The sequence below is a fragment of the Nicotiana tabacum genome, chromosome 13, assembly GCF_000715075.1.
Source record: "Nicotiana tabacum cultivar K326 chromosome 13, ASM71507v2, whole genome shotgun sequence".
Classification (NCBI taxonomy): Eukaryota; Viridiplantae; Streptophyta; class Magnoliopsida; order Solanales; family Solanaceae; genus Nicotiana; species Nicotiana tabacum.
The window spans coordinates 14,806,839-14,830,760 of NC_134092.1; the positions used below are offsets into that span (position 1 = coordinate 14,806,839).

Below are 23,922 nucleotides of genomic sequence, written 5' to 3' on the forward strand. Positions count from 1 at the left end.
ATCCCTAATTTCTACCATGAAAATCCTTGATTCGGTATTGAAATCTTATGAAATATAATAGGTAATTGAAAGAAAGTAGATTAGAGGCACTTACCAATGAATTTAAGAAGAAAAGCTCTTGGGAAATTCGCCTCTAAGGTTTTTAGGTTTGAGAATTTGGAAGAATGAGCTAAAATATTATTTTCCCCTCTTTTACCATGCCCTCGCAAATGCGGACCACCCTTCGCATATGCGAAGATTTCCCAAAAACACGTTGAGTCGCAAATGCGAACTTTCACCTCGTAAAAGCGAAAGTCCCCCAATCAGACCATGCTCGCAAATGCGAAGCCTTGTTCGCAGAAGCGAGGCTCGCAGAAGCGAGGCTCGCAAATGCGAGACCTGCAGTAGAGCACCAGTAACAGAAGAGGCATCAGCTATTCTACTAAGTCTGAAATCACTTTGTAGCCTATTCGAAACTCACCCGAGCCCTCGGGGCTCCAAACCAAACATGCACGCAAGACCAAAAACATCATATGAACTTGCTCGGGCGATCAAAATACCAAAATAACACCTAGAACTATGAATCGGACACCAAAACGAATGAAACTTAAGAACATGTAACTTTTCAACCGGATGTCTGAATCACGTCAAATCAACTCCGTCTTGCACCAAATTTTGCAGACAAGTCATAAATACAGTAATGAACTTATACCATATTTCGAAACCAAAATCTGGACCCGGTAGCAATAAAGTCAAACTACGACCATACTTGAAATTTCTTTAAACTTTTAAACTTCTAATTTTTAACAAATGGCGATAATTCGGGTTAGGGACTTCCGAATTCGATTCCGGGCATACGCTCAAGTCCCAAATCACGATACGGATCCACCGACACTATCAAAATACTGATCTGGGTCTGTTTGCTCAAAACGTTGACCGAAATCGACTCAAATGAGTCGTAAAGCACGATTTTATATTTTTATTAATTTTTCACATATAAACCTTCCGGAAAAAGACACGGACTACACACGCAAATCGAAGAAGGCTAAACAGAGCTACTCAAGATTTCGAAACACAAAATTGAGGTTAAAACTATAAATGACCTATCGGGTCATCACAGAAAGTATTCATGTAAGCTCGTTTATACCGATCTAATTTCTTCCTAAATTTAAACACTCCAAAGCTATAACTTCTCGATGTACTAAAATCGAGGATTATATATGCAATGTTCTGAATTTATAGAGGCTAAATGATTTAGAAGTTAGAACTGGCTAAAAATTAAAGTAATCACTAGACACATCGGAGGGCCACTTGAAATATAATCTTTAATTGTCTCTAAATTGGTGAACTAAAAGTTCTTAATTACGTCAAAATAAAAAGTAAATCGATATTGCTTTTTTATTGCTCGAGCTTTGTATTTTATGAGTGATATAGAGCTGTTTCTATAGTAATATCCCAATGTCATTGTACATAACTCTTCAGCTTATCGAAAGATATTTTCTTTGAGGATTAAGAGACCTTTATGTCTTCAAAAAGAAAAAAGAAACTTTTATATTTTGAATTAACTTAAATATGCGTGTATCATTTTAAGTATCCTTAAATATCTTTACAAAAGTTACACGGGGTTTATTTTACTTATGTTAATACAATTTTTCCTCCGTTGTACTTTTTAAGAATGAAAATATAACGTGTAAGTCATGTATTCATATTTCATACAATTTATAATTCGTGTTTGAGGGTGATAACATAACGAAACAACAATAACAAATTCATTGTAATTTCACACATAGGGTATGGGGAGGATAATGCATACACAGACCTTACCCTTACCTTGTGAAGGTAGAGAAGCTACTATAGACCCTCGGCTCAAGGAAAGTAAAGTTGCAGCAATATTGAAAAAAATACAATAGTGTAGAAGTCATGGAAAAAGAGACAGTAATAACTAGGGGTGTTCAAACCGAACCAAAAAATTGCACCAAATCGAAAAGTCAAACCAAACCGATTAAAAAATCTGACTACGTTTGATTTGATTCGATTTGGTATCGAGTAAAAAAATCTGAACCAAACCGACATATAAATATATAATTTTTATATATACTTTTAAGATTTTATATAGAATTTTCTTTAAAAAATGTCTATAAAATATTTGGGTTTATCTTGCAGGATATAATATTTAATAGTACTATGAAGAGCATCTATTTTTATGTGATTTAAATAACGGGTTGTATCATCACTTTGTTATCACGTATTATTGAAATACATCAATTTTTTTGTTCTTTCATATTCATATCTCAAGATCTATTAAATTCTTATATCTTTTTCGAATTTGAAATGGTATTTTGATAACTTAAAATTAAATAGAACATATCATTATTTAGGTATCATATTGACTTTTTAATTTAATTATTAAATTTGGTTAACCTTGAAAGCATACATCAACGAAAATTATTGTTAGACGACTAAGAAAATAACTTTCATATGTTACTAAAAATATTCTCTCATGAGAATATTTTAATAGATCACGTATTTGTCAGGTTTTTTTATTTTTACTAAATATATATTCACTTATCAAAACTTTATCTATAACTTTAACAAAGTAAGATTCAAATAATATTTTTGTACGAAAAAAACCCGAAAACCCCGACAACCCGAACCGATCCAAACCGATATAGTTGGGTTGGGTTGGTTTTGATAAAAACCAAACGAACCCGATCCATGTCAGCAAGCAGTAACAACAGCAAGATAATAAGATAATAAGATAACCGAATCAAAACAAAAAAAAATAATTAGGTAGTAATGAAAGACTAACATTATTAAGTTCTATCTCAATGATTGCATTGCAATTTTCCTTATCCAGTTTGATAGTAATATTTGATTTTGTAATTAGTAACCAGTATTAATTATACTATAATTATGATATTATTTTTTTAATCAAATTATATTATACCTAATATATCTTATTTTTAAACTAAGAATAAATATTTATCAATAAAAATATATTTACTAGTTAATCTGTTATTATTTAATTTTCGAATTATAATTCCAAAATAATTTGTTACCAACCAAACGACCCGTTAAGCATGGTATGAGCAGCAGTTCATAAAGCTATGACGTGAGAGTTGAGACTTTTGGCATTGAAGTTTTTCCATAATTGTTGCTCAGATTGTGATTCTCTCCCTATCTTCAATTCTTCATTAGTAAAAAGCATCTTTTCAGATTCAGATTTGCCAGCCATATTTTTTGCAGATCATAGCCACATTTATTCTTCTTTTCTCTGTCACATGAGATACAGAGTGATACGTGTAAAAAAAAAAAAAAAACAGTGAGTTCAATGGGATACACAAGATTACAACTAATTTGTATGGTTGCAAGCGAATATGGTCGAGCCGTGAAAGCGGTCACTAATACTTGTATTAGGATAAGTTGTCTACATTACATTCCTTAGAATCAGGGCCAGCTCTAACGTGATGAGGGGTAAGGCATGTGCCTAGACTCCCTAAATTTGGGGATCCCATTTTTTAAAAAAGAATAGGTTTATAGGTATTTTAAAAATAATATTTAGTACTTTTAAATACAAAATTAGAGTTTTTAATATAAAAGGAAATAGAACTCTTTAGATATGTAAATAAAGTAATAATTTGACACATTTAAAAATGGATAGATGAATAGTTTTCGCAATGTTTCACTTTTACTCCTTCATTAAATAATGTATACAAAAATTCACTCTCCCTTTCTTAATATGTCCAAATCAATCTTTCTTTTCTCCAATCTCTTTATATTTCAGAAATCCCTATATATTTTCTGTCTTTCTCTTTAATATTCTTACTCACTTTCTTTCTCCAATATTTCATTATTCACTTTCTTTCTACAAGATTTCATTAGCTCCATTGTTCAACAATACTTTTAAACTTCCAATAATTCTATACTTCTATTGCTCTATAAAATATTATCTAATATCAACAATATCTCAAGAAAAATTAAATGAGCTGGCTATATTATCAATTGAATAAAGATAATTAGAGAAAATCGATTATAAAAAAGATTATTAACAACTTTGTATTTCAAAAAGTTAGAAGAATATATTTCAAATAAAACGTATGTTATAACTATATTTTAAAAATTTAGGCCCCATATTAATCTTTGGCTTTAGGCCCCGCATATTCTTGAGTCGCCCCTACTTGGGATGCGACCTTTACTGGACTCTGCATAAATACAAAATATTTTGTGCATCGTGTTATCGTTAACAGATACAAGATTGAGTCACTTTTTGGTCCGCTTTTTAAGTTCAGTCGCCGTGTAAAATATAATTGAGAAATAGTGAATTTTCAGTTACAAAAAACTATTTTTCCCTTATCTTCTTTATTTGATAGCGGGAAAGACCCGCTTCTTCATTGTCTCCGTTTTTTTCAAACATCAGACCGTAAAACTTCACACAGTGTGCATTATATAATATTGAAATAGGATGCCACTTTATTATTGTTCTATACCTTGAGAGCGTCAATATTCTTACACTATCTAAATTGTAATATGTGAAAGTAAATTAATTACTATTTTTACCCGCTAGCCTTAATAATATTATTATAGAATTTGCTTATAATTACTTTGTAATTGACCTAACAACAATTATGTCTAAATAGCCAAAAAGTTGGGGTCAACTATTTCCATTGACCCCAACTTTTATTATTTAAATTCATTTCGGATCATTATTATACAATATAAAAAGTACTAAAAATTCTCTATATTTTTAATCTCTGATTAAGCTAAAAGAGTATTAGGCCATCTCCAACCCTTACCTCCATTTTCTCCTCCAAAATGGAGTAAAGTTACTCCAACCATTACTCCATTTTTTACTCCAAAAAAAAATATTACATTTTATATTCTTCTCTCTCTTCAATATTATATTATTATATTTTATTTAAATTTAATTACTTATTTCTATTAAAGAAATTTTATCTTTTTTTATTTTTTTACATATTCATCTCATATAATTTAATATAAAATTATTTTATACCATAAAATTTTAAATAATATAATTTGTAAGAAAATATAAAAGTGAAATCATTGAGATACAAGATAATTAAATACATATTACATTATGATAAAATTTAGATTAAATATTACATAAATATTCAACTTCCACCTCTAGTATGCTCTCATAAATGAAATTAATTTACATAAAAATAACTTATAATAAAATTAACTTACAATTTACATAAAATAATAAATGCACGAAAATTAATTTATCAAAATTATACGCCAAAGTTAAGATGTCAAATTAATATTATAAAGATATTATATAAACATAATTAGGTATATATAAAGAGATAAATTAAAAGAGTTAAATAATAAAAATAATAATAAAGTAAGGATGAATAGTAACAGAGGAGATGAATAGTGTCACTCCAAATTTGGAGTAACACTATTCATCCCCATTTTGGGGCGCAAAAATGGGGAGCATTGGAGCTACATTTTTGCAAATAAAAACTGCATTTTGGAGAAATGAATGAGGGTTGGAGATGCCTTCCAGAGCATAAATACTAATGTAAACATAATTGACTTTTAATTATATAAATTCTATTACATCATTACTACGTAGAATTTAATTTTTTTTAATGTAGTACTTTAATTGGATAGAAAGATATTTGGAACAGCTTTTCATTGTTGCAAGGGAATCATATTAGGAATCTGACAAAGAGCTGCAGATTTGTCCAAATTCAGACAAAGAGTAAAGCAATGATGAAACCAAACATGGCAGGAACAAATAGTAAGTATTGGCTAATACTTTCCATTTACTTCCCATTCCCATTTGTGCAGCATCAATCATCTATATGATTGATAATATTAAATTTTTGTCCAGCACTTCCAGAAATAAAAAAGATTGTAACTTTATATATTTCTTAATATATGCTCTATTATATTTTAAAAATAAAAAACCGTTCTTGATTTACGAATATTGTTGTTTTTGTTGTGCACTTCTTAGGCCTCATTTGTTTCTATTAAAATTAAGACGTCTAAATTTGAATATAAATATATATTAATATTAAGATGTATATTAAAATATGAATACTAACTAATTAAAATTGTTATTTTTAAACATTTGAATATATAAAATTATTTTTGTTTAAAATTTAGTAATACATATAAAATTCAAATAAATTACTAATTAATCTAATACTATATAAACAAAATATTTATAAAAAAATAATATGATAGTTAATGATGGTGCTTGGGTGTCGACTGATGGTGGTAGTGGTGGTTATGATTAGTATCTAATGGTGATGGTGGCAATAGTGACTAAGTAATGGTTGATGGTGGTAGGTGGTGCGGTGGCGGATAATAGTGATAGCTAATGGTGGTGGTTGGTGACATATAATAATAACTGATTTTGGTGATCGTTGGTAGTGATTCGTAGCTGTATAGCAATGGCAATTGGTAATGACGATTATTAATGGTAGCTCGTGGTGGTAATTGCTGACCATGGCGATGGTTGTGGTAGTGGTTGATTGAGGATGGTGATTGCGAGTGGTGAGTAATGGGTGATGGTAGTTAATAGCGTTAGTGGTTAGTGCTAAAAGTGATCATAGCATTTCCATTACATTAAGACTTTGTTATAAGTCTTAATCATTTAGATCCATTAAGTGATTATAAAATAAGAAGAAATACATATGTTTGAGATCTGAATGATTAAGCAGACTCGTGATGCAGATTTAAATAATTAAGATTCAAACGTTTATCAGATGCAAACAAATGAGGCCTTATAGTAACTAGTGTAGGATTTAATTATTTTTCATCAATGTTTTTTTGGAGTTGTGAATGTAATTATTTCTTCTTCTTTTTTGAGAAACTGGAATAATTATTCATTAATACTACGAAAAGTCAGACATAAGATCCATGGGATCATTACAAACAACTGTAATTAATTCATTACAAACAACTGAAATTATAGGTAAATACTTACCGTAGAAATTTACCTATAGGCTATAATAACTACCTTATAAATGAATTAATTATGTGATTATCTTTTATATCATCATAATATAAAACTTAAATTCAAAAGATAATGTTACTCCTTCTGTTTCATTTTATACGAAAATTTGATTGAGCATGAAATTTTAAGAAAGAAAAACTTTTGAAATTTTTTATCTCAAATATGTCATGATTTTGTGTGAATATATAATTAAATTATTAGGATAAGAAATGGCAAGTTATAATTAAATTACTTTTAAATATAATTCTTTTAAAATAAACTAAAAAATAGTTTCATATAAAATAAAATACAGGGTATCATAAAATATGATTAAAGAAAAGTAATAAGGCGCATTAAACATATATTAGGTAGCAATAAATTTTGGTTTGGTTTAGAAATGAATAAATGTGCATGCAGGTGGAGCATTAATAATGTTGGTAATAGGCAAGACAATGACAAAGGTAAAAGGAATCATAAATAACTACAGCTTTATTTACAGAGACGTCAAGTACTCCGTACCGACCGACAAGAAATGTGGTGGAGTTGTAAGTACTAAGTTCAAGTCAAGGAAAAACAAGAAATCTCACGCTGCACAGAGTTCAGATAGGCAGTTAAGACATATAGGCATGCTATCCTAAACTAAACAGGATAGTTACATATGCTAGTGTAGCTCAAATAAGGAGAAACATGTTATTACTTAGTGAAGAATAGGGTTTTACAATAAATAGCCTGTGTACGTACTCGTCACCTCGCGTACACGGCGCTCACATATCAATCTTTTGTTGTTTTTTATTTGGTGTCCATTGTTCATATTGAGGCACCGATTAATCTAGATTCATATTGTATAAGGCTCTTTAAAGGAAATAATACTTTTTACCAAGCATTTTTTCATTGTCAAAACTCAACTCAAAATTTGTGATTAAAGATAATGAAATCTTATTCATCATATGTAATTACATTTGAAATGACCTTTTTACACATTGTGCATGTACTGAAGTGAATCTCAAAAAGGAGTAACACGTCAGCAGCAGTAGTAAACTAGTAATAGTACTAACCCCATACCCCCAGTTCAGAAACATACAATTCCAAATTCCCCATACATTTACATTTTACAATTACACATTGCTTTCTGAGATATTTCTTGAACTTTTCACTTTCACATGTTATTTTCTTTTTCCTGTTATCAAATCTTGTTACTTTTGTCTCTCGTCTTGTTTCTCTTCTACCAACACAACACCCCCTTTTAACTGAAACTCACATTCTTCTTACCCTTCATTTTAGGCGGATAAACCGGTGTTTCACAGATCCAAGTGTACAAAAATCTTGGTAATTTTATGCTCTTTTGAGTATTTTTTTCTCTTCTACTGACACCCTTTTCTTCTTTTTACATTCCTTGAGTTTTGCATTAAACTACAAAGTCATGTTCATCTGACTTTAGCCTCTGTTCATCAGCTTTGAGTAATACAATTATTGTGGTTCTTGCTTTTGGGGTTGTAGAAATACCTCTATTTACTTACATAAAATGAGTATCTTCATATTTAATGGTGAAACTTTTCAAATTTTTTTGATACAGAAATTTCCAAAATGTCATTGCTTTTCTTGAGTTTTATGACTGTTTCTTGATTTAAGCATTTTTTTTGTCAACAGGGTGTTGATTGATTTCAGCATTTAACTCAGCTGGGAAATGGTAATCTCTGTGGCCAATTGAATTGAATCTCATTGTTTTAGTATTTTGCTGTGGCAATATGGATAAATAAAGGTTGGTCCTTTTCTTTATTTTCCCTTTCCTTATCATTTTTATTGGTAGTTAACAAATATGTTTGTATAAAGATTGTGTCTTTCTGCTGTTTAACATTGTCAATTTGATGTCTTTTGAGAAATCTTGTTTTCCTTTTCAATTAGTTTTCTCTCCTTTCCAGTTTTAGATTTCCTTTCTCTTTATTATTGGCATTGTTAACAAACATGGCTGTGTAAAGATTGTGTCTTTCTGCTGTTTGTCATCACCACTTTGATGTCTTTACGAAAATCTTGTCTTTCTCTTAGATAGTCTTTCTGTATTTGCATAATATTGGCATGAGATGATTTAAATAGAATAACTTGGTCAGTGAGGATTTATATAGCCGACCCCAACTTGTTTGCAATTGAGGCGTAGTAGTTGTTGTTGTTTGCCTCGATTGAGTTGATTTTAGGTTTGTGATTTCACTTATTCACTAGTGCATTGCTGATTTTTTCACTTCTTTTGCATCTTTTTATTGTGTGGAAACTTTTGTGATGGCAAACTGACTCCAATTTATAGCTGTTGATTGCCCAAATTTCCTAGTTTTGCTCATCTTTCAATGGTGACAGTTCGAAATAAATAGGTGAAATGTGATTCAACATTCTTTTGTCCTAAATATATCTCATTACTTTGGCAGAAAAACAAGAGTTAAGATGGAGAGTCAGGAGTTTCGGCGGTGGGATGAATTAATTCCTGATGCACTTGGGCTAATATTTAGGAACCTTTCACTTCAAGAGGTATTAACTATAGTTCCAAGGGTTTGCAAATCATGGGGAAAAGCCGCAAGAGGTCCTTATTGTTGGCAAGAGATCGACATTGAGGAATGGAGCAAAAATCTTAGCCCTGATAACCTTGATCGGATGCTTCAATTTCTTATTACAAGAAGCTGTGGTTCTCTCCGTAAGCTTTGTGTTTTTGGTCTCTCCAGGGAATCAAGCTTCACATTCATTGCAAACAAGTTAGTACTTTTTCACCTCTTGACGCTATTTACATCTCTCAGCTACTGCAATAGTCTACAAATCACATATTTTAAGATGCTATACTCAAGTCAAATTGAGTTACTTTGATTGAATTTGAATGTTTTCTTGTTTTGCTTGCTAGTGCCAAATCTTTGCAGATGTTGCGGTTGCCAAAAAGTGATATAGGCGATTCCATCGTGGAACAGGTCGCTGGAATGTTCTCGAACATTACATTTTTGGATGTGAGCTACTGCATAAAAATAGGAGCCAGAGCGCTTGAAGCTATAGGGAAGCAGTGTAGATGTCTAACTGGTTTGCGTCGAACAATGCATCCCCTTGAGGTTATTGACAAGCTTTCCCAAGACGATGAAGCCCTTGCAATAGCTAGTACAATGTCAAAGCTCAAGCAGCTCGAAATTGCTTATATGCTGGTTGGTACAACAAGCATAACCGAGGTCCTTAAAAACTGCAGACATCTTGAGCTGCTCGATGTAAGGGGTTGTTGGAATGTGAACCTTGAAGAAAATTTCGTAAAGAAATTCCATCAGCTAAAGGTGGTCGGTCCCCTTGTCGTAGATTGCTATGATCGAAACGGATGGGACAATTGCTCTGATTATTCAAGTTCTTCAGGCTATGTACCATGGGAATTTGTGGCTGGTGACATGGACGATGACGACTTTGATGGCATGTCCGATGTGTATTGGGAGGAAGATGACCAAAGTATTGAGGACGTCGAAATGTGGTTTTATGATGACTTAAATGCTGTGGACTCTGGATACGATTGGCCGCAATCTCCTTGAGGTTTGCCTGATCAAATTCTACTTATTCAATTTCGACAAGTTCTACATTACTTCTCTCTTCGCTTCTAAATACCTCTACATAAGAAAGTTTGCTTGCTTTCTACAATGTATATGTGAATTATGTGTCTGTGTACCTTCTCCTCTTTCTTCGTTTCTTTTCCTGTTTTATTACTATCCCGATTGTATGTAATTTCTTATTCATAGCAAAGATTTCTATGCTATCAGCTTAATCAATTCAGTCTCTGCAGTTCTTTTTTGGGTTGCCAAGATAGATATTTTGATAATTTACTTGTTTGTCCCTTGCCAAATCGCCATAACCTCAAGCCGTATTATGATTTTTATAACTATAGGAAAGGAGATACAGGGGATATGGTTTCTATTCTATTTTGTGGAAGTATCACCTATACTTTGCTACTCCAAATACTCATTGTCGAAAAGAGCAGAGTTAAGGTAATGAAGAGAGATTGCAATAGGAGTTGATTTTCGTCTAGTTTCACTAACTATGAGGAAAAGGCTTTAGAAGAACAATTGGAAGAGTGAAGTGAAAGCTAGAAGCTAACAAGTTTTATGTGATTTCTTGGATCCTCAAAGAGACACCTAAGGAAAGGTGTGCGAAAGCATTGTCGACCCTGCTTGTCCAGAAGAGAACTGTAGTTAGGGTGGCAAATGGGCGTGTCGGGGTTGGATATGAGCGGGTCGAAAACGGGTGATTCAAAAAACGGATAAATTATCCGACCCGACCCGTATTTGAGACGGATAAAAAACGGGTTATCCAATGGATAATATGGATATTCATATTATCTATAACTTCTTGAATATGATCACTTATTGGAGAATTTCTAGTCTTCCAAACTTGAGGAACTTCCAATATGAGGCTTTACAAATGTAAAAGTTAAACTACTTAAACACGTTAGTTATCCATTGGTTATACATTTGGTTAACCATTTTCTAAGTGGATAATATGGTTCTTATCCATATTCGACCCATTTTTAAAAAGTTCATTATTCAACCCATTTTTTAATGGATAATATGGGTGGATAACTATTTTCTTTTAACCATTTTGTCACCTCTAACTGTAGTCCTTGATAACATCTGAGTGATGCAAAGTTATCCGCTATTTGTGCTGGTGAATGGATTAGTCGAGTTGCACGCATTCGTCTCAACACCTCTCTTATTAAAAAGAATGTGAGTAATGCTCGTTGTACTTTGTATCATGTCAATGACTGTTAGAAACCTACTAGTTATGTTTGGCCCGAGCTGCGCCCGGACCCAATTATTAAATTTAAGCTTTTCTTGTTATAGACATATTAGTCAATGTACAAGTTTAAATTTTATCCAAAATTATTTTTCTTGCATATGATTTGTTGCATTTTTGCTAAAAATTATATTCTCAGCTCCTCGGTCGTTATTAGTTAAGCAAATTGTAGCATCTTTGAAGATTCTTTTAAGAATTCACTTGTTTTTCCTTTTAAACTATAGAGTAGGATTATGAAATGGTCGACATGATCTAACAAATGAGTTGGAACTGATGAATACAAGACATTTTTCTAATAATCAAGTGTAACTAATTTCTTCTGTAATTTTCTATTGATTTTTTTCATATTAAACCAGATTAAAGATAGTGTTATAATTAGTTCAACTATCTTCCACCATTATCTGCCTCTCTAAGTTGTGTTCTAGAAATGAACATTTATAAATAAGAATTGCTTTTGAGAGTGAAAACATTAAGTTTTCCGTGGAGGACAAGATGCGGGAGGCGAGACTAAGATGATTCGGGCATATGAAGAGGAGAGGTACAGATGCACCAATGAGAAGGTGTGAGAGGTTGGCCTTGGACGGTCAACGGAGAGATAGAGGCAGACCGAAGAAGTATTGGGGAGAGGTGATTAGGCATGATATTATATTGCTCCAGCTTACTATGGACATGACCATTGATAGGAAGGGGTGGAGGTTAAGAATTGGGATAGAGGGTTAAGTAGCTGAGCTTTGTCATTATTTGTTACAGTAGCTTTAGTACTTCACTCAGTGTCTTTCGTGTATTTTTATATTTCTAGACTTCTGTTATTACTTGCTTCCTTCGTTCGGTTTTCTAATTGCACTACCTAGTGTTAGTTTTGTGTTTTCGCTTGGTTTTTTGATTGGTTTGCTTGTCATTGTCATTACCCCTTTTCTTTATCTTTCCTGAGTCGAGGGTTTACCAGAAACAACCTCTTTGTCTTCAATCGGAAACAACTTCTATGCGTACACACTATCCTCGTCAGACCTCGCTTGTGGGAATATACTGAGTTTGTTGTTGTTGTTGTTGTTGTTGTTAAGTGCAAATATTTTCCAAATCCTTTCTAACTTTACACTAAGAATTAAACTATAGTATTAATCTGGTGCAAATACCATATGAAGATGAAAATATTTCTGGATTTACCCGTAGTTGCTATACCCCAATTGAAATCCCAAATTTAAAAGGCGAAAATCAGTATTCGCTGATAAAAAATATCAAGCAGAGAGTGAGTCACAAGGTGACTTATCACATCATTGTTAGTCCTAATTAATTTGTTGTATCTTACCGTTTCAACTCTACTTTTATTGACATACAAAACCAGAATTTAGTGCATCTAATTTAATCTAAGTAATTATTTATGACATACATTTTTATATTGGTGATATAATCAAGATATATCTTATCTACATATTACGAAGTTGCCATTATACATTGTCTTCTAAAAAAATCTACGCCTTCTCGATTTATTTTTCGAGTCTACCATAAATTTATCCTTACTTAAGCATAAGACAAAAAATAATGAAAAAGAGGATTAAATACAATTATGCACAATAGTAAAAGGAAAAAGAATAGGTTCTACAAAAGGTGTTTAAACTAAATCATAAGAAAAAATTATTTTTTCTTCAAAACTTTCGAATGCAATTCTCCATTTATAATAGTATAAACTTTTTTATGTAGTCCAGTATAGTCCTAATTACAAGAAAAGTAGTGAAATGTTGTCATGTTTATTCAATTAATCATGTGTTAGTTATTTATCCATTATTATCCAAATTTCAGTTCAACAGAGATAGTCAAATTTTTCCATGATTATCTAATTACTATATACTCCATTAGTTACGCTTTCAAGTTTAACTCTACTTATATTGAAATGCCACTTGTATTCTCAAATACTCGGTCAGTACCCCAAATAAATTACGGTTAAGATCTCTAATTATTTTATATTTTTTAGTTTATCTTAGTAGCACTGTTAGAGCTTCCGACAGAAGAACTATTATTAGTTCTCTAAATCAATTACGTAAAAATTCAAGCTGTAATATAAATTCAAGAGTGCTCGGATATGACTATATTTAAGGAAGAGAATTAGGATTAATTAGGGAAATAAATTAAGATATTTGAGCTTTTTTTGGTCATTTTACAATGACAGGAAGCTCCTCTATTCCCCCTTATATGTAGTAGTAATTTCTTTAACTTCCTAAACTTTTGAGAAAAGGGAACTTTGCCAACAAAATTCATGATATCTAACAAATTTTGGGTAGAAGGAAGAATATAAAAGTCAGTTAGTAAATAATTTTATGTTCACTTAGTATTATTAGTGATATATACTTACTATTCAATTAGAATTTAGAGTGCATCAACCAAATTTAATCTGTAAGCATTAAAATTAACTCAGATATTAGGATTAGTTTATACACATCAATAAAAATAAAAAATTTAATTGAGGGTAATTTAGTTAAAATACTTTTTTCTTCTTTTTGCTATAACTAAATAGTAACGTGACAACCAATAAAAAAGGGCTTTAAATGCATGTCCAAATATCACAAATGATAAAGGAAAACTACACCTGTGGGCCCAGTCATTCCCACGTGCTCTTCACATGTAAAAGCAGAAAAGTGTGCTAAAGCAAGTTAATCCTATAAATGCAGATGGACCAATATGAAATAAAGTCAAAAAGTTATGGTCTTTTAGTAACTTCACAATAACCGGACTCCTATTCAACTCATTCTGAATTCCTTTTTGATGAGCCATTTGTATTCTCGAGGAGAGGGTCAACATATTTTTTCTATTAAGGAATGTACTTTGTAATTGTTCATCCGACAAGTATGTTGTGTTCGATAGGTCTATTACTTTTGTCTTAATGAAATGATTTATTGTTATTATTAAGTGTTTGGCATATCTGTTCGAAGTCTGTCACGGTCCAGGTGAATCCTATATCGATAAAATACGGGAGGGAAAATATTGGTATACACTAGTAACACGTTTTAAAGTCATGCTGGTCTAGGTCTAAAGTGAACAGTATTACTAGTGGATTAGGCTGTTAAGAATGATATCAGAATCACTCCGCGTGTAACTTTGAATGATGGTGGGGCAAACATTAGCGAGGACGTTGAGTTCCTAGGAGAGGGGTGTATGTGGCACACGAGGCGAATCTCACATCGAGAAAACACGGGAGGGAGAAATGATGGGTATACCCTAGTTACACGTTTTAAAGTCATGGGGGGCTAGGCCCAAAGTGAAACATCATTAGTGGGCTGAGTTGTTGAAAAATTCACGTGAAAATAGCACAGGCTAGCCAGTTTTCGAACTGAAAATTGAAAAATAGCCCGTGTTTGCAAAGTCATTAAAAAATAGCCATTATTTTATCGCAACACGGAAAGTTCCGGCATAATATACTGGAAATTGGTGCATTTGTATATGAACTTCCAGCATATTATGCTGGAACTCCCGCACACGGAAAGTTCCAGCATAATATACTGGAGATTGGAGCACTTGTGTATGAACTTCTAGCATATTATGCTGGAACTCCAGTATATTATGCTGGAATATTTTCCGGATTTTGAACAATATTTTTGTTCAGATATATCTTTACATGAAAAGTGGCTAAATTCACAATTACTTTTGAAACTGTGTCTATTTTTCAATTACCACATGTAAATCTTACTATTTTTGAATTTCACCCAAAATTCACAAATGCCATAAGCAAAGAGAAATAGTGCGTTCCAGCTTAGGTAACGATTGCAGATTTTATTGTTGATACAACAGTTATGGTGTATCCAACTTATAGTTGTATTCTCTTGGTTAAGAATAGGGTCCATTTGATGTAAGGATTGTTTTGCTTGAATACTATCTCTAAAGATATGATAAGTAGTTTCATAATTATTTCCACGTTGTGGAAATTTCCTAATCATTAAGTACTTTTTGTCAATCGTTTTCTTACCCCTTTAGGTTCTCATTAACAGAAGTGGTTTGGTTGTCTTGAGTGGATACTGATAACATTAGGTTGTTTTTATCAAGAAACATCTGCAAAGTTTTCCAGCAGAGTTCATCATCATTGACTGTGTAGAGGAGCAGAAATCAAAGACTCTCTTGAGGCAAATTGTATATAATTAATGGTTAAAAAAAAGTAAACAATTAATATGTCCGACTAATTGTTTAAAGATCCCTTTTGTGTTTTTGTTGTACCTTAGCTTAGCCTTTTGGTCTAAAATTGAACATGGTACAAGCGGACAGGATATTTGATTTCCTTAGTTCTTTTTCACATGGATCTAATGCACTAAGGGGTCATTTGGTAGGATGTATTAGAAAAAATAATACAAGTATTAGTTTTGATATTATTAATTCTTTGTTTGGTAAGTAGTATTTTTCAACAGTATGTATAACTAATTTTTAATAACATGAATAAACATGTATAAAGACAAAACTACCCTTTCAAACGACCCCTAAGATGCATATTGCTGGGGTTGTACTACTTATCCATTGCACTCTCTGGATGTTATTCTTTCATTGCATTTCCAAGAACAAGTATTTCTTGATCCTAAAATAAGCCCCAAAACTAGCCTGAATCTTGCACACAAGCTGTGTGCCTATTATAGAGTGCAATTTATATTATGGCCTACTCAACACACTCCCAGGTGTAATTCCGAGAAGCAAGAAAGCTGAACTTCATTCTATCAAGATAGTTGCTAACTCCCCAATACTCCACAGAAATGGTTCAAGTATACTGTTTTTCAAATAGGTAAATACTTCGAGAATACTAATAGATAAGAGATTTTCCTAAAGATCAAATGCAGGAAGGCTACATAAACTTATGCTAGTCAACTGCTATAATGTCTCAACATAAAACCCAGCTGACACATGGAGAAATGGAAAAGGATGCGTCCCAATTGACAGCATCGTGATCTTTTACGAGTCAAGTGTCCGCTTGTATTTAGATTTGGTAGCAGCATATCACATCTTTTAATAGTAAGGCATGAACCGCGTAGCCCTCCTGAACCTTGGAACTTTCCTGTAGCATACAAAACAATATACATGTGATTCATCCACTTGGAACTGTCAAAGCCTGAGATAATCAACTGAATCAAACACTCACCCGAATCCATAAGGGGAGTAGAAATAAGGAGGTGTATAAGGCCTTCTGAATCCGTAAGCCATATAAGGATTGAAGCGCCTACCACGAAACTGCTTCATCCCTGGAACATTAGTTCTCTTGGGCATAACCTGCAATAGAGGGAGAATCACAAGCGGATGTAAAATTGTAAAGTGTTGGATTTTTAAATATTAAACTGTACGAGCTGATTGATTATCTGATTTTTTGTTGTAAAATAAGAAAGGCATGTTCACCTCAGTAAAAGTGATAATTTGGTTGCAAAAACAGAACTAAAAATATTTATAAAAGGGACTCAGGAGTTTAGTTGTCTAATTGAACAACAATCATATCCTCTATTTAAGCTATCCCTTCCACAATCATATTCTCAATCCATGTACGCAACACTACAATCCCCATATATGCTGCGGTGAACCATATATCATTTTATATGGTAAAGTCTGACAAGTGAAAATGTCAGCAAGGCAGAACAATAAAATGATAGATTTCTATCTATACAAGGTAGTCGTACGTCCTTACTTTCCATAACAATAGTAGCAGTAGTAGTATTTTTTTGCATTCTCTTATTCTTGGATTTATAGTACTATCGGTTATCGCACCATCTTCCTGTTGTGCTGCTTCTTTTCCTTTCCTTGCTTTTTTTTTTCGAGCCGGGGGTCTATCGGAACAGCCTCTCTACCTTTCACAAGGTAGGGGTAAGATCTGCTTACACACTACCCTCCCCAGTTCCCACTTGTGGGATTACACTGGGTTTGTTGTTGTTATATAAAAGATGCAACATCATAATAAGCTTGATACTTCTGAATTGTCACAGCCCATCCAATATACCCCACATCCTATTTTGCAGTGAGGCCTTTCCTGTTTCTATATCTTTTCTCCTACCAGAAATGTGACTGGTTGATGGAGAGCAACAATTTTATTCAACTAAAAGATTGTGGGGGGTGGGGGTGTACCTTCAACTGGCGTCCATGCAGTTCGGACTCATTCAGCTGAAGTGCCTCCTGAATAGCTTCTTGTTCAACGAATTCAACATATGCAAAACCTTTAGGTTGACCAAACTTATCAGTTAGAATAGTAACTCGATTCACAGTGCCACATGCCTGGAAATGCTGCTGAACTTCCTCCGGGGTACATGCATAATCAACCTGTCACATGAAATTCATTCAACACGAGCTGGTAACTGCAAGTGACAATAAAATAGGGAATTTGACACTTCACAGAGAGCTAAATTTCTTATTTGCACTTCTAAGCATTTGGACTTACATATTATTTGCAAATAATGAAATATTTATTTTATACTTTTATCAATTATTGCAACTACACATTGAATGGAGAATTTGAAGTTGAACTGGTTGAGTATTTCAATAATGTTTTTTTCTTTTTTCCAAGATTAAAATAATGGTTCTTACAAACTTTCGAACTTTTTCCAAGCGAAATACATGTCTAAATACAATTTAATCAACTTTCAAATATTAATACATTATAGTATATAACATCCTGGTATCAGCATATAAAGGAAGAGAAACAAAAATTTGCACCCAACACCTCCCAAACACCAATCAAAAGATCATCCCAGCACAGTAGACTTATTTTTGCTGGCTTTACTTATGCTTGATACCAAAAGAGAATTTCAACTTCTGTTGCTGTAAAATCAAATGTCGCCACTATAAATGACTTCAATGCCCTAAAAGGATTTAACTAGCTAGGTGGTTTCAAGAAACACTTTCATCATTCAATTACAAGTCCAGAGATATTTATTTCTCTTTCGCCAAACTTTGGAGGGGGTTAAAATGCTTGACCATCTTCTTTTACATATTAACCAAACAAGACATACATCTCATCCCTCATTCTTTCATCCCAACGAGACATATTGTAGGTACAATGGCAACTGAATGCCACATCACCATACAAGCACAGGATAGAACATATCATATGGTTCAGTATAATAATTTGGGTCGCCATAGAAGAAATATGAGATAAGGCCGAAGGCAAAGAGTAATGACACCTCACCGCATCAGGCTTAAATAGCTAGTCATATCTGAATACTCACGTCCACCAGCTGCCTGCAGCAATCAGACTCGGCAACTAGAACTTGCATGACAGTGACAATGGCTTTGCGCTTTATATAGGCAAGTGTAAATTTCTTCTTGCAAGAAGGTAGAAACTTGAACCTAAGGTGAAAATTCTTTAACAAAGAAATGACTTTTGCGGTTTCAACAAGAATCTTACATCCCCAAATATTCTTTTCCATTTTCTCATACTTTTTCTTTGCCTCTCCCCTCCAAATTGTATTTCAATTTCATCTTTTTTTTCCAGTGGGGCTTCACAATATTTTTTTTTCTCATGCTTTTTTATCTTCTTTTAAGCTTTATTTTTTTCTCCTCTCTTCTTTTTTGCTTACTTTCTTTTTTCAAACTTTTTACAAGTCAGCCTACAGGTAAAGTGCCTCATAAGAGAAATTTTTAAAATCAGAACAACTCTCTCCCACCATCAAAAAATATGGTGCCAGCGCTATTCAGAAAATGCACCTGCGATTATAGTGACAGAAAGTCAAATCATGACTCTCAAGATGCATCCAAGTCAAACCAAAATGAAGAGAACATCAAGAAAAAGAAACATTCCTAATAACTACAAGAAGTAAAGAGACAATGACACCAAGAAGTTCACATTGCAAGAAAAGAAACAAAAGAAAATGATGCAAAATTCAGGTTAAGATCAAGTTCTATCATTTCAAGCATAATTGCTAAACACCATATGTAACAAAAAGAAGCGAAAATGTTCAACCATCATAACTAACTCCGCAAATAAGATCACACTGCACAAACTTTTTTAACTGTTCATGTTCTAATTCCACACATCGATAATGAGATAGGTCAAGATGCTGCAACTCTTTAGTGCCAAACACATGAATTAGGAACAAAAAAATGCTTCCATTGCTTACAGGAAATAATATACATTATTTCTTTCATTATCCCAAGACGTGATGAAAACAGAAAAATATACCTGCGGTGCCTCAATAAGTACTAACAGCTTTAGTAAGGAATAGAAATTGTCCCTGGCTACAATGGAACCGGAACATACTTTGTACAAAACTAGCCCCCCAATCAGGATTCAAGTACATAATTTAACCACCGGATACCAGTTCAAAATTTCCAAACTAAAACAGAAAAAATACAAGTCCACAAAGCTCTTGGTGACAGTTTGTAATAATGAATCAAAATCATCATATATTCTTCCAAATAGTAACTGAAAGGCACTCATGGGGTCAAAAAGATATGACGATCCCAAGTAGGTTATCTCACAAAGGAAATTTCACCTTAATAGTTCAAACCTTAAGAGTTGCCTCATATTATTTGAGCTTATACATTACAATACTCAATTGTTCATCATAAAGCCGGTGCCCCCGACAAATGTTCAATTCTGAAACAAATATACAACTTTATAGTACTTCCTCCAACCCATAATAGACACTCGGTTAGTCTAGATCCAAACCTAAGAGAAAATTCATGACTAGATCATTGTACTAGAGTCACATGGAGATGTGTCTGATTGATAGTTTCAAACAAAAGAGAGCAGCTAGTTGAAATATGTCATAGGATGATAAAAAGCAGTGTTGTTTTTATTTTAAATTGGAGAAGGAAGTTTGTGATATTGTCAAGACTTCATGCTGAGCACTCCAAAATGACAATCATCTTCGTTGGTATATACTAGTACTTCTTTGCGGAAAAAAGTAGAAGTATCCAGAAACAATTAGACCAGATCAAACAAAATGCTGATACATGTATGCCAAAGAGACACCAAAGTCGTAACACAGGCGTATGCAATACAAATATGCACTTGCTGACCAAACTGAAACGTGCACTGCATCAACAAACTTATTTCGCATGCAAATACATACTTATATTAAACAGCGGCACTATCAAATGTACAACAACATTACTATGTCTCAATACAAACAGGTGGTATCTGCTACATGAATCTCTATAAGTTTCTCTTGATTTGGGCCTGCTTCATTCCATCATTCAAACGGTTAAACACATGTCTAAAAATAAGTATGTCACAATGTATCCAATATTGTGAGGATTCACAAATTAACTCATTGCAATCTGGCTATCAGCCTACCACAACCATCCGTTATGGGGCTTGGAATCAGTAATATGGGCAAGCTCACACATACTAAGTTTAGGATTATCAAATATAAGCAACAAAGTAGCTCCACTAGAAAATCAAACAAATGGCTTAACTACACACACAACAAGTTTTTATCTGAAAACATCCTTGGATCAAGTAAAGCTTCTCCAAGAATGCAATCACCGATTAGAAATTACAGATGTCAGGTTCTTACATTGCCAACAAATATTGATCTTGAATCCACTTCCTCACGGCTTGCCTGAGAAGCAGCTGCACTAGCAGGATCTGCATAACAAATGATTCGACAAATGATTAGTCCATGTAAAATAGAAATTGAGAAAATAAACAAACAATGCAATAACAATAAGGAAACAAAGAGAAAATTGAATTTCAGTTTCTAAGTTACTGAAAATCTTAAGTTTAATCTTTGATAGCCGACTAATCACATTGCAATTCGTAGAAAATGCTTTTGGTCCCACTGACAATTCCTGCAATTGATTTTCATTCATTAAACCACGTCATTACTCATATTTTAGGCTAAGAGAAGGTCACTTTGATACTCTACTCTTTTCTAAATTGAAAATTGGTTATATTGGTGGATATTTTATCAGCTGAGTTGAAAAAGATAGTCAATGCACAATCAAGAACTAGAGGCAACAGATAAGAAGCAAAAGGAGGAATTTACGGGAAAAACTAAAATGAGAAGTGACCCCTACAATTATTACTGTTTTGGTCCTATTAAAATTCACACTTCCCATGATTCATGCTTTCTTCAACCTTTGTGCCTTCGTTCTTTCATAGTCAATAATATTCTTTGTTTGTTACTCAAAACAGCGTAAAACAACAATTAGGCTTCCATTCCAAACTACTTAGGATTGGCTTTGGCTATATGAATCCTCCATATCAATTCCACTCAATTTGGACTCCGTATGATTCCACTACGCTACGAAAGGAGCTAAAAACAAAAAATTCTCGCCCTCTCTCTTTGCCCGTGTTCATAGAGCAGAACAAGAGATTTAATTATGCCAAATAAGAGGAGCTGAAAAATTTACAGCTCGCTGTAGTAAAAATTGGAGCTTTTATTTCCAACCATAAGAAATCCATCAATGTCTTGGGTAATATTTTATAATATTTTAATCAGTTACTATAGCAAACTCTAGCGAAAAGAAGTATCCTTTTAGTAGTCTCAAATAAGGCGTGCAGTAGGCATTCTTTTTAGGGGTTTAAAACAGAAAAAGCATCCTTATTTAGATCCAATAATCCAAAGATCACAAAAAAAAATTATTGGTTCAAAGATCACAAATTTTTTACAGAAATTGTCAGAATATCTAAACATACATCCACTAAAAGTAAAAGATCAAACATAAATCAAGGATAAAAAGAGAGACCTTGAACAGAACCCATTTCTTTTTCAACTTTGGCTTGCATCTCACGGAGAGCAACAGCTTCATCTTCCATCTCCTTTAATCGTTTCTTCATTTCATCCAACTCCTGACAATCAATCAGATCCACTCCTAATTAGGGTTTTATTTTAACAAAACATAAAAAGACTAAATCAAAAAAAAAAAAAAAAAAAGATAAGGAGTACCTACCTTAACGGCATCATCATCGGCGGCACCGCCGTGATGCTCCATGTCAGCTTCCATTTCAGCTTCCATTGGGATTTCTCCTCCGTACACTTCGTGCTCTTCTTCCTCCATCTTTCTCTCTCTCGCCGCCACTCCTTTTTCCCTAATAGGAGTGTGCTACTACTTTACCCAAACAAGTATTTTATTGAATGATGTCGTTTTTATACTTGTCAGCCCAAGTCCTGAACAGAATCTGTGAATTCTAATACAATAAATAAGACAGAGATTTTTTTTACCTTTAAAAAAAATAAAAAATATTATTTATTCATAGAATTTTATTATTTTTTGAAATTTTTTCGAAGAAAAATATTCAAATTACAATAAGTAAGAAAAAATTATTTCACTCCGAAAACTTCAACTTTTTTCAAATAAAATGCATGTTCAAACACAATTTTAACTTTCAAAAATAACTTTTCAACACAATTTCACAAAACTCTTTTATTTTTAAATTTCAATCAAATTTATATCCAAACGCTAGCTTAATGTGACAATTACTTTTTTATTTATTGTGATAGTTACTTGTATTTATATTTATAAGTAATAAAACAGAAAATAGCAACAAAGTGTGTCATGAGAAAAAAATCAAATAGGGAATTAGGTAGTATATGAGCTGAAGTCGAAATAATGTATTTGAAAATTTAAAAGAATTGTAGATAGTGAAATTGTATTTGGATATAAACTAGGGTGAGATTTGGTGAAAAAGTAAGTCGTATAGCATGAAGGGACAGTTTTTTTGAAACCAGAAAACTCTCTAAAAATGACCCAACCACCAGACCAACCACCCTCCAATCAAGTTGAATCACCAGACATTAGCACCATGCAAATCGATGAAGCACACCCCCTTTCAACTCAAGGCACTTTCCGTCAGAAGCTTCTTTCCAGTTCTCCAGATGCTATAAATTGCCAAACCACCCTTTCCCATAGATAACTATTAGACCTCTCCGATGAAACAAGCACTGCCATAAATACTGAAGATTTTATCCCGTTATCTTCCATTGATAAGAGCAAATTGTACCTCCCCTGGCAATATTCGATTATTGTTAAAGTTTTTGGCAGGAAAATAGGTCATCAACTACTCAAGCAAAAGCTCACTACTACGTGGAAGCCTACAAAAGACTTACCACTCATTGATTTAGGCCATGATTTCTTCCTAATTAAATTCGAAAAGGAGAAAAACATGATGCGTGCCCTTCATGAGGGACCTTGGTTTGTGTTTAATCATTTTCTATCAGTGAGACGTTGGGAGCCCCAAGTTCATTGCCTCCTCTGCGCAACTCACATACTCTGCGATATGGATCCGCCTT

At 33.0% G+C, this 23,922-nt stretch overlaps 2 protein-coding genes across 3 annotated transcripts; one reads left to right on the plus strand and one right to left on the minus strand.

Moving 5' to 3' along the window:
• The first annotated feature begins 8,033 nt into the window (after nt 1-8,033).
• LOC107766540 (F-box protein FBW2-like) lies at nt 8,034-10,716 on the plus strand. 2 transcript variants are annotated; one of them, XM_016585337.2, is made up of 4 exons: nt 8,034-8,272; nt 8,594-8,705; nt 9,361-9,681; nt 9,825-10,716. In XM_016585337.2, the coding sequence occupies exons 3-4, from the start codon at nt 9,377-9,379 to the stop codon at nt 10,480-10,482; spliced, it is 963 nt and encodes a 320-aa protein (XP_016440823.1). In that variant the 5' UTR covers nt 8,034-8,272; nt 8,594-8,705; nt 9,361-9,376; the 3' UTR covers nt 10,483-10,716. The 2 variants fall into 2 exon arrangements, with proteins under 2 accessions (XP_016440823.1, XP_016440830.1); XM_016585344.2 differs by lacking the exon at nt 8,034-8,272 and adding an exon at nt 8,319-8,490.
• Nucleotides 10,717-16,400: 5,684 nt separating this feature from the next.
• On the minus strand, nt 16,401-22,797 carry LOC107766555 (polyadenylate-binding protein 2). Its single transcript, XM_016585353.2, has 6 exons — nt 22,583-22,797; nt 22,379-22,481; nt 21,205-21,275; nt 17,813-18,004; nt 16,845-16,972; nt 16,401-16,760 (listed from the first exon to the last, which is right to left on the minus strand). Exons 1-6 carry the CDS (start codon nt 22,688-22,690, stop codon nt 16,712-16,714), a joined length of 651 nt encoding a protein of 216 aa, XP_016440839.1. The 5' UTR covers nt 22,691-22,797; the 3' UTR covers nt 16,401-16,711.
• Nucleotides 22,798-23,922: the final 1,125 nt, after the last annotated feature.

What these genes read in the sequence shown, in the direction of transcription:
- LOC107766555 (XM_016585353.2), bottom strand. Translation starts at nt 22,690, where the DNA reads ATGGAGGAAGAAGAGCACGAAGTGTACGGAGGAGAAATCCCAATGGAA. An exon ending in TGCATGGACGCCAGTTGAAG is followed by an intron (nt 16,973 to 17,812) that starts GTACACCCCCAC and finishes CCTCTATTGCAG; the next exon opens with GTTATGCCCAAGAGAACTAA. An exon ending in TACTCCCCTTATGGATTCGG is followed by an intron (nt 16,761 to 16,844) that starts GTGAGTGTTTGA and finishes TGTATGCTACAG; the next exon opens with GAAAGTTCCAAGGTTCAGGA.
- LOC107766540 (XM_016585337.2), top strand. Translation starts at nt 9,377, where the DNA reads ATGGAGAGTCAGGAGTTTCGGCGGTGGGATGAATTAATTCCTGATGCA. An exon ending in TTCACATTCATTGCAAACAA is followed by an intron (nt 9,682 to 9,824) that starts GTTAGTACTTTT and finishes TTTGCTTGCTAG; the next exon opens with TGCCAAATCTTTGCAGATGT.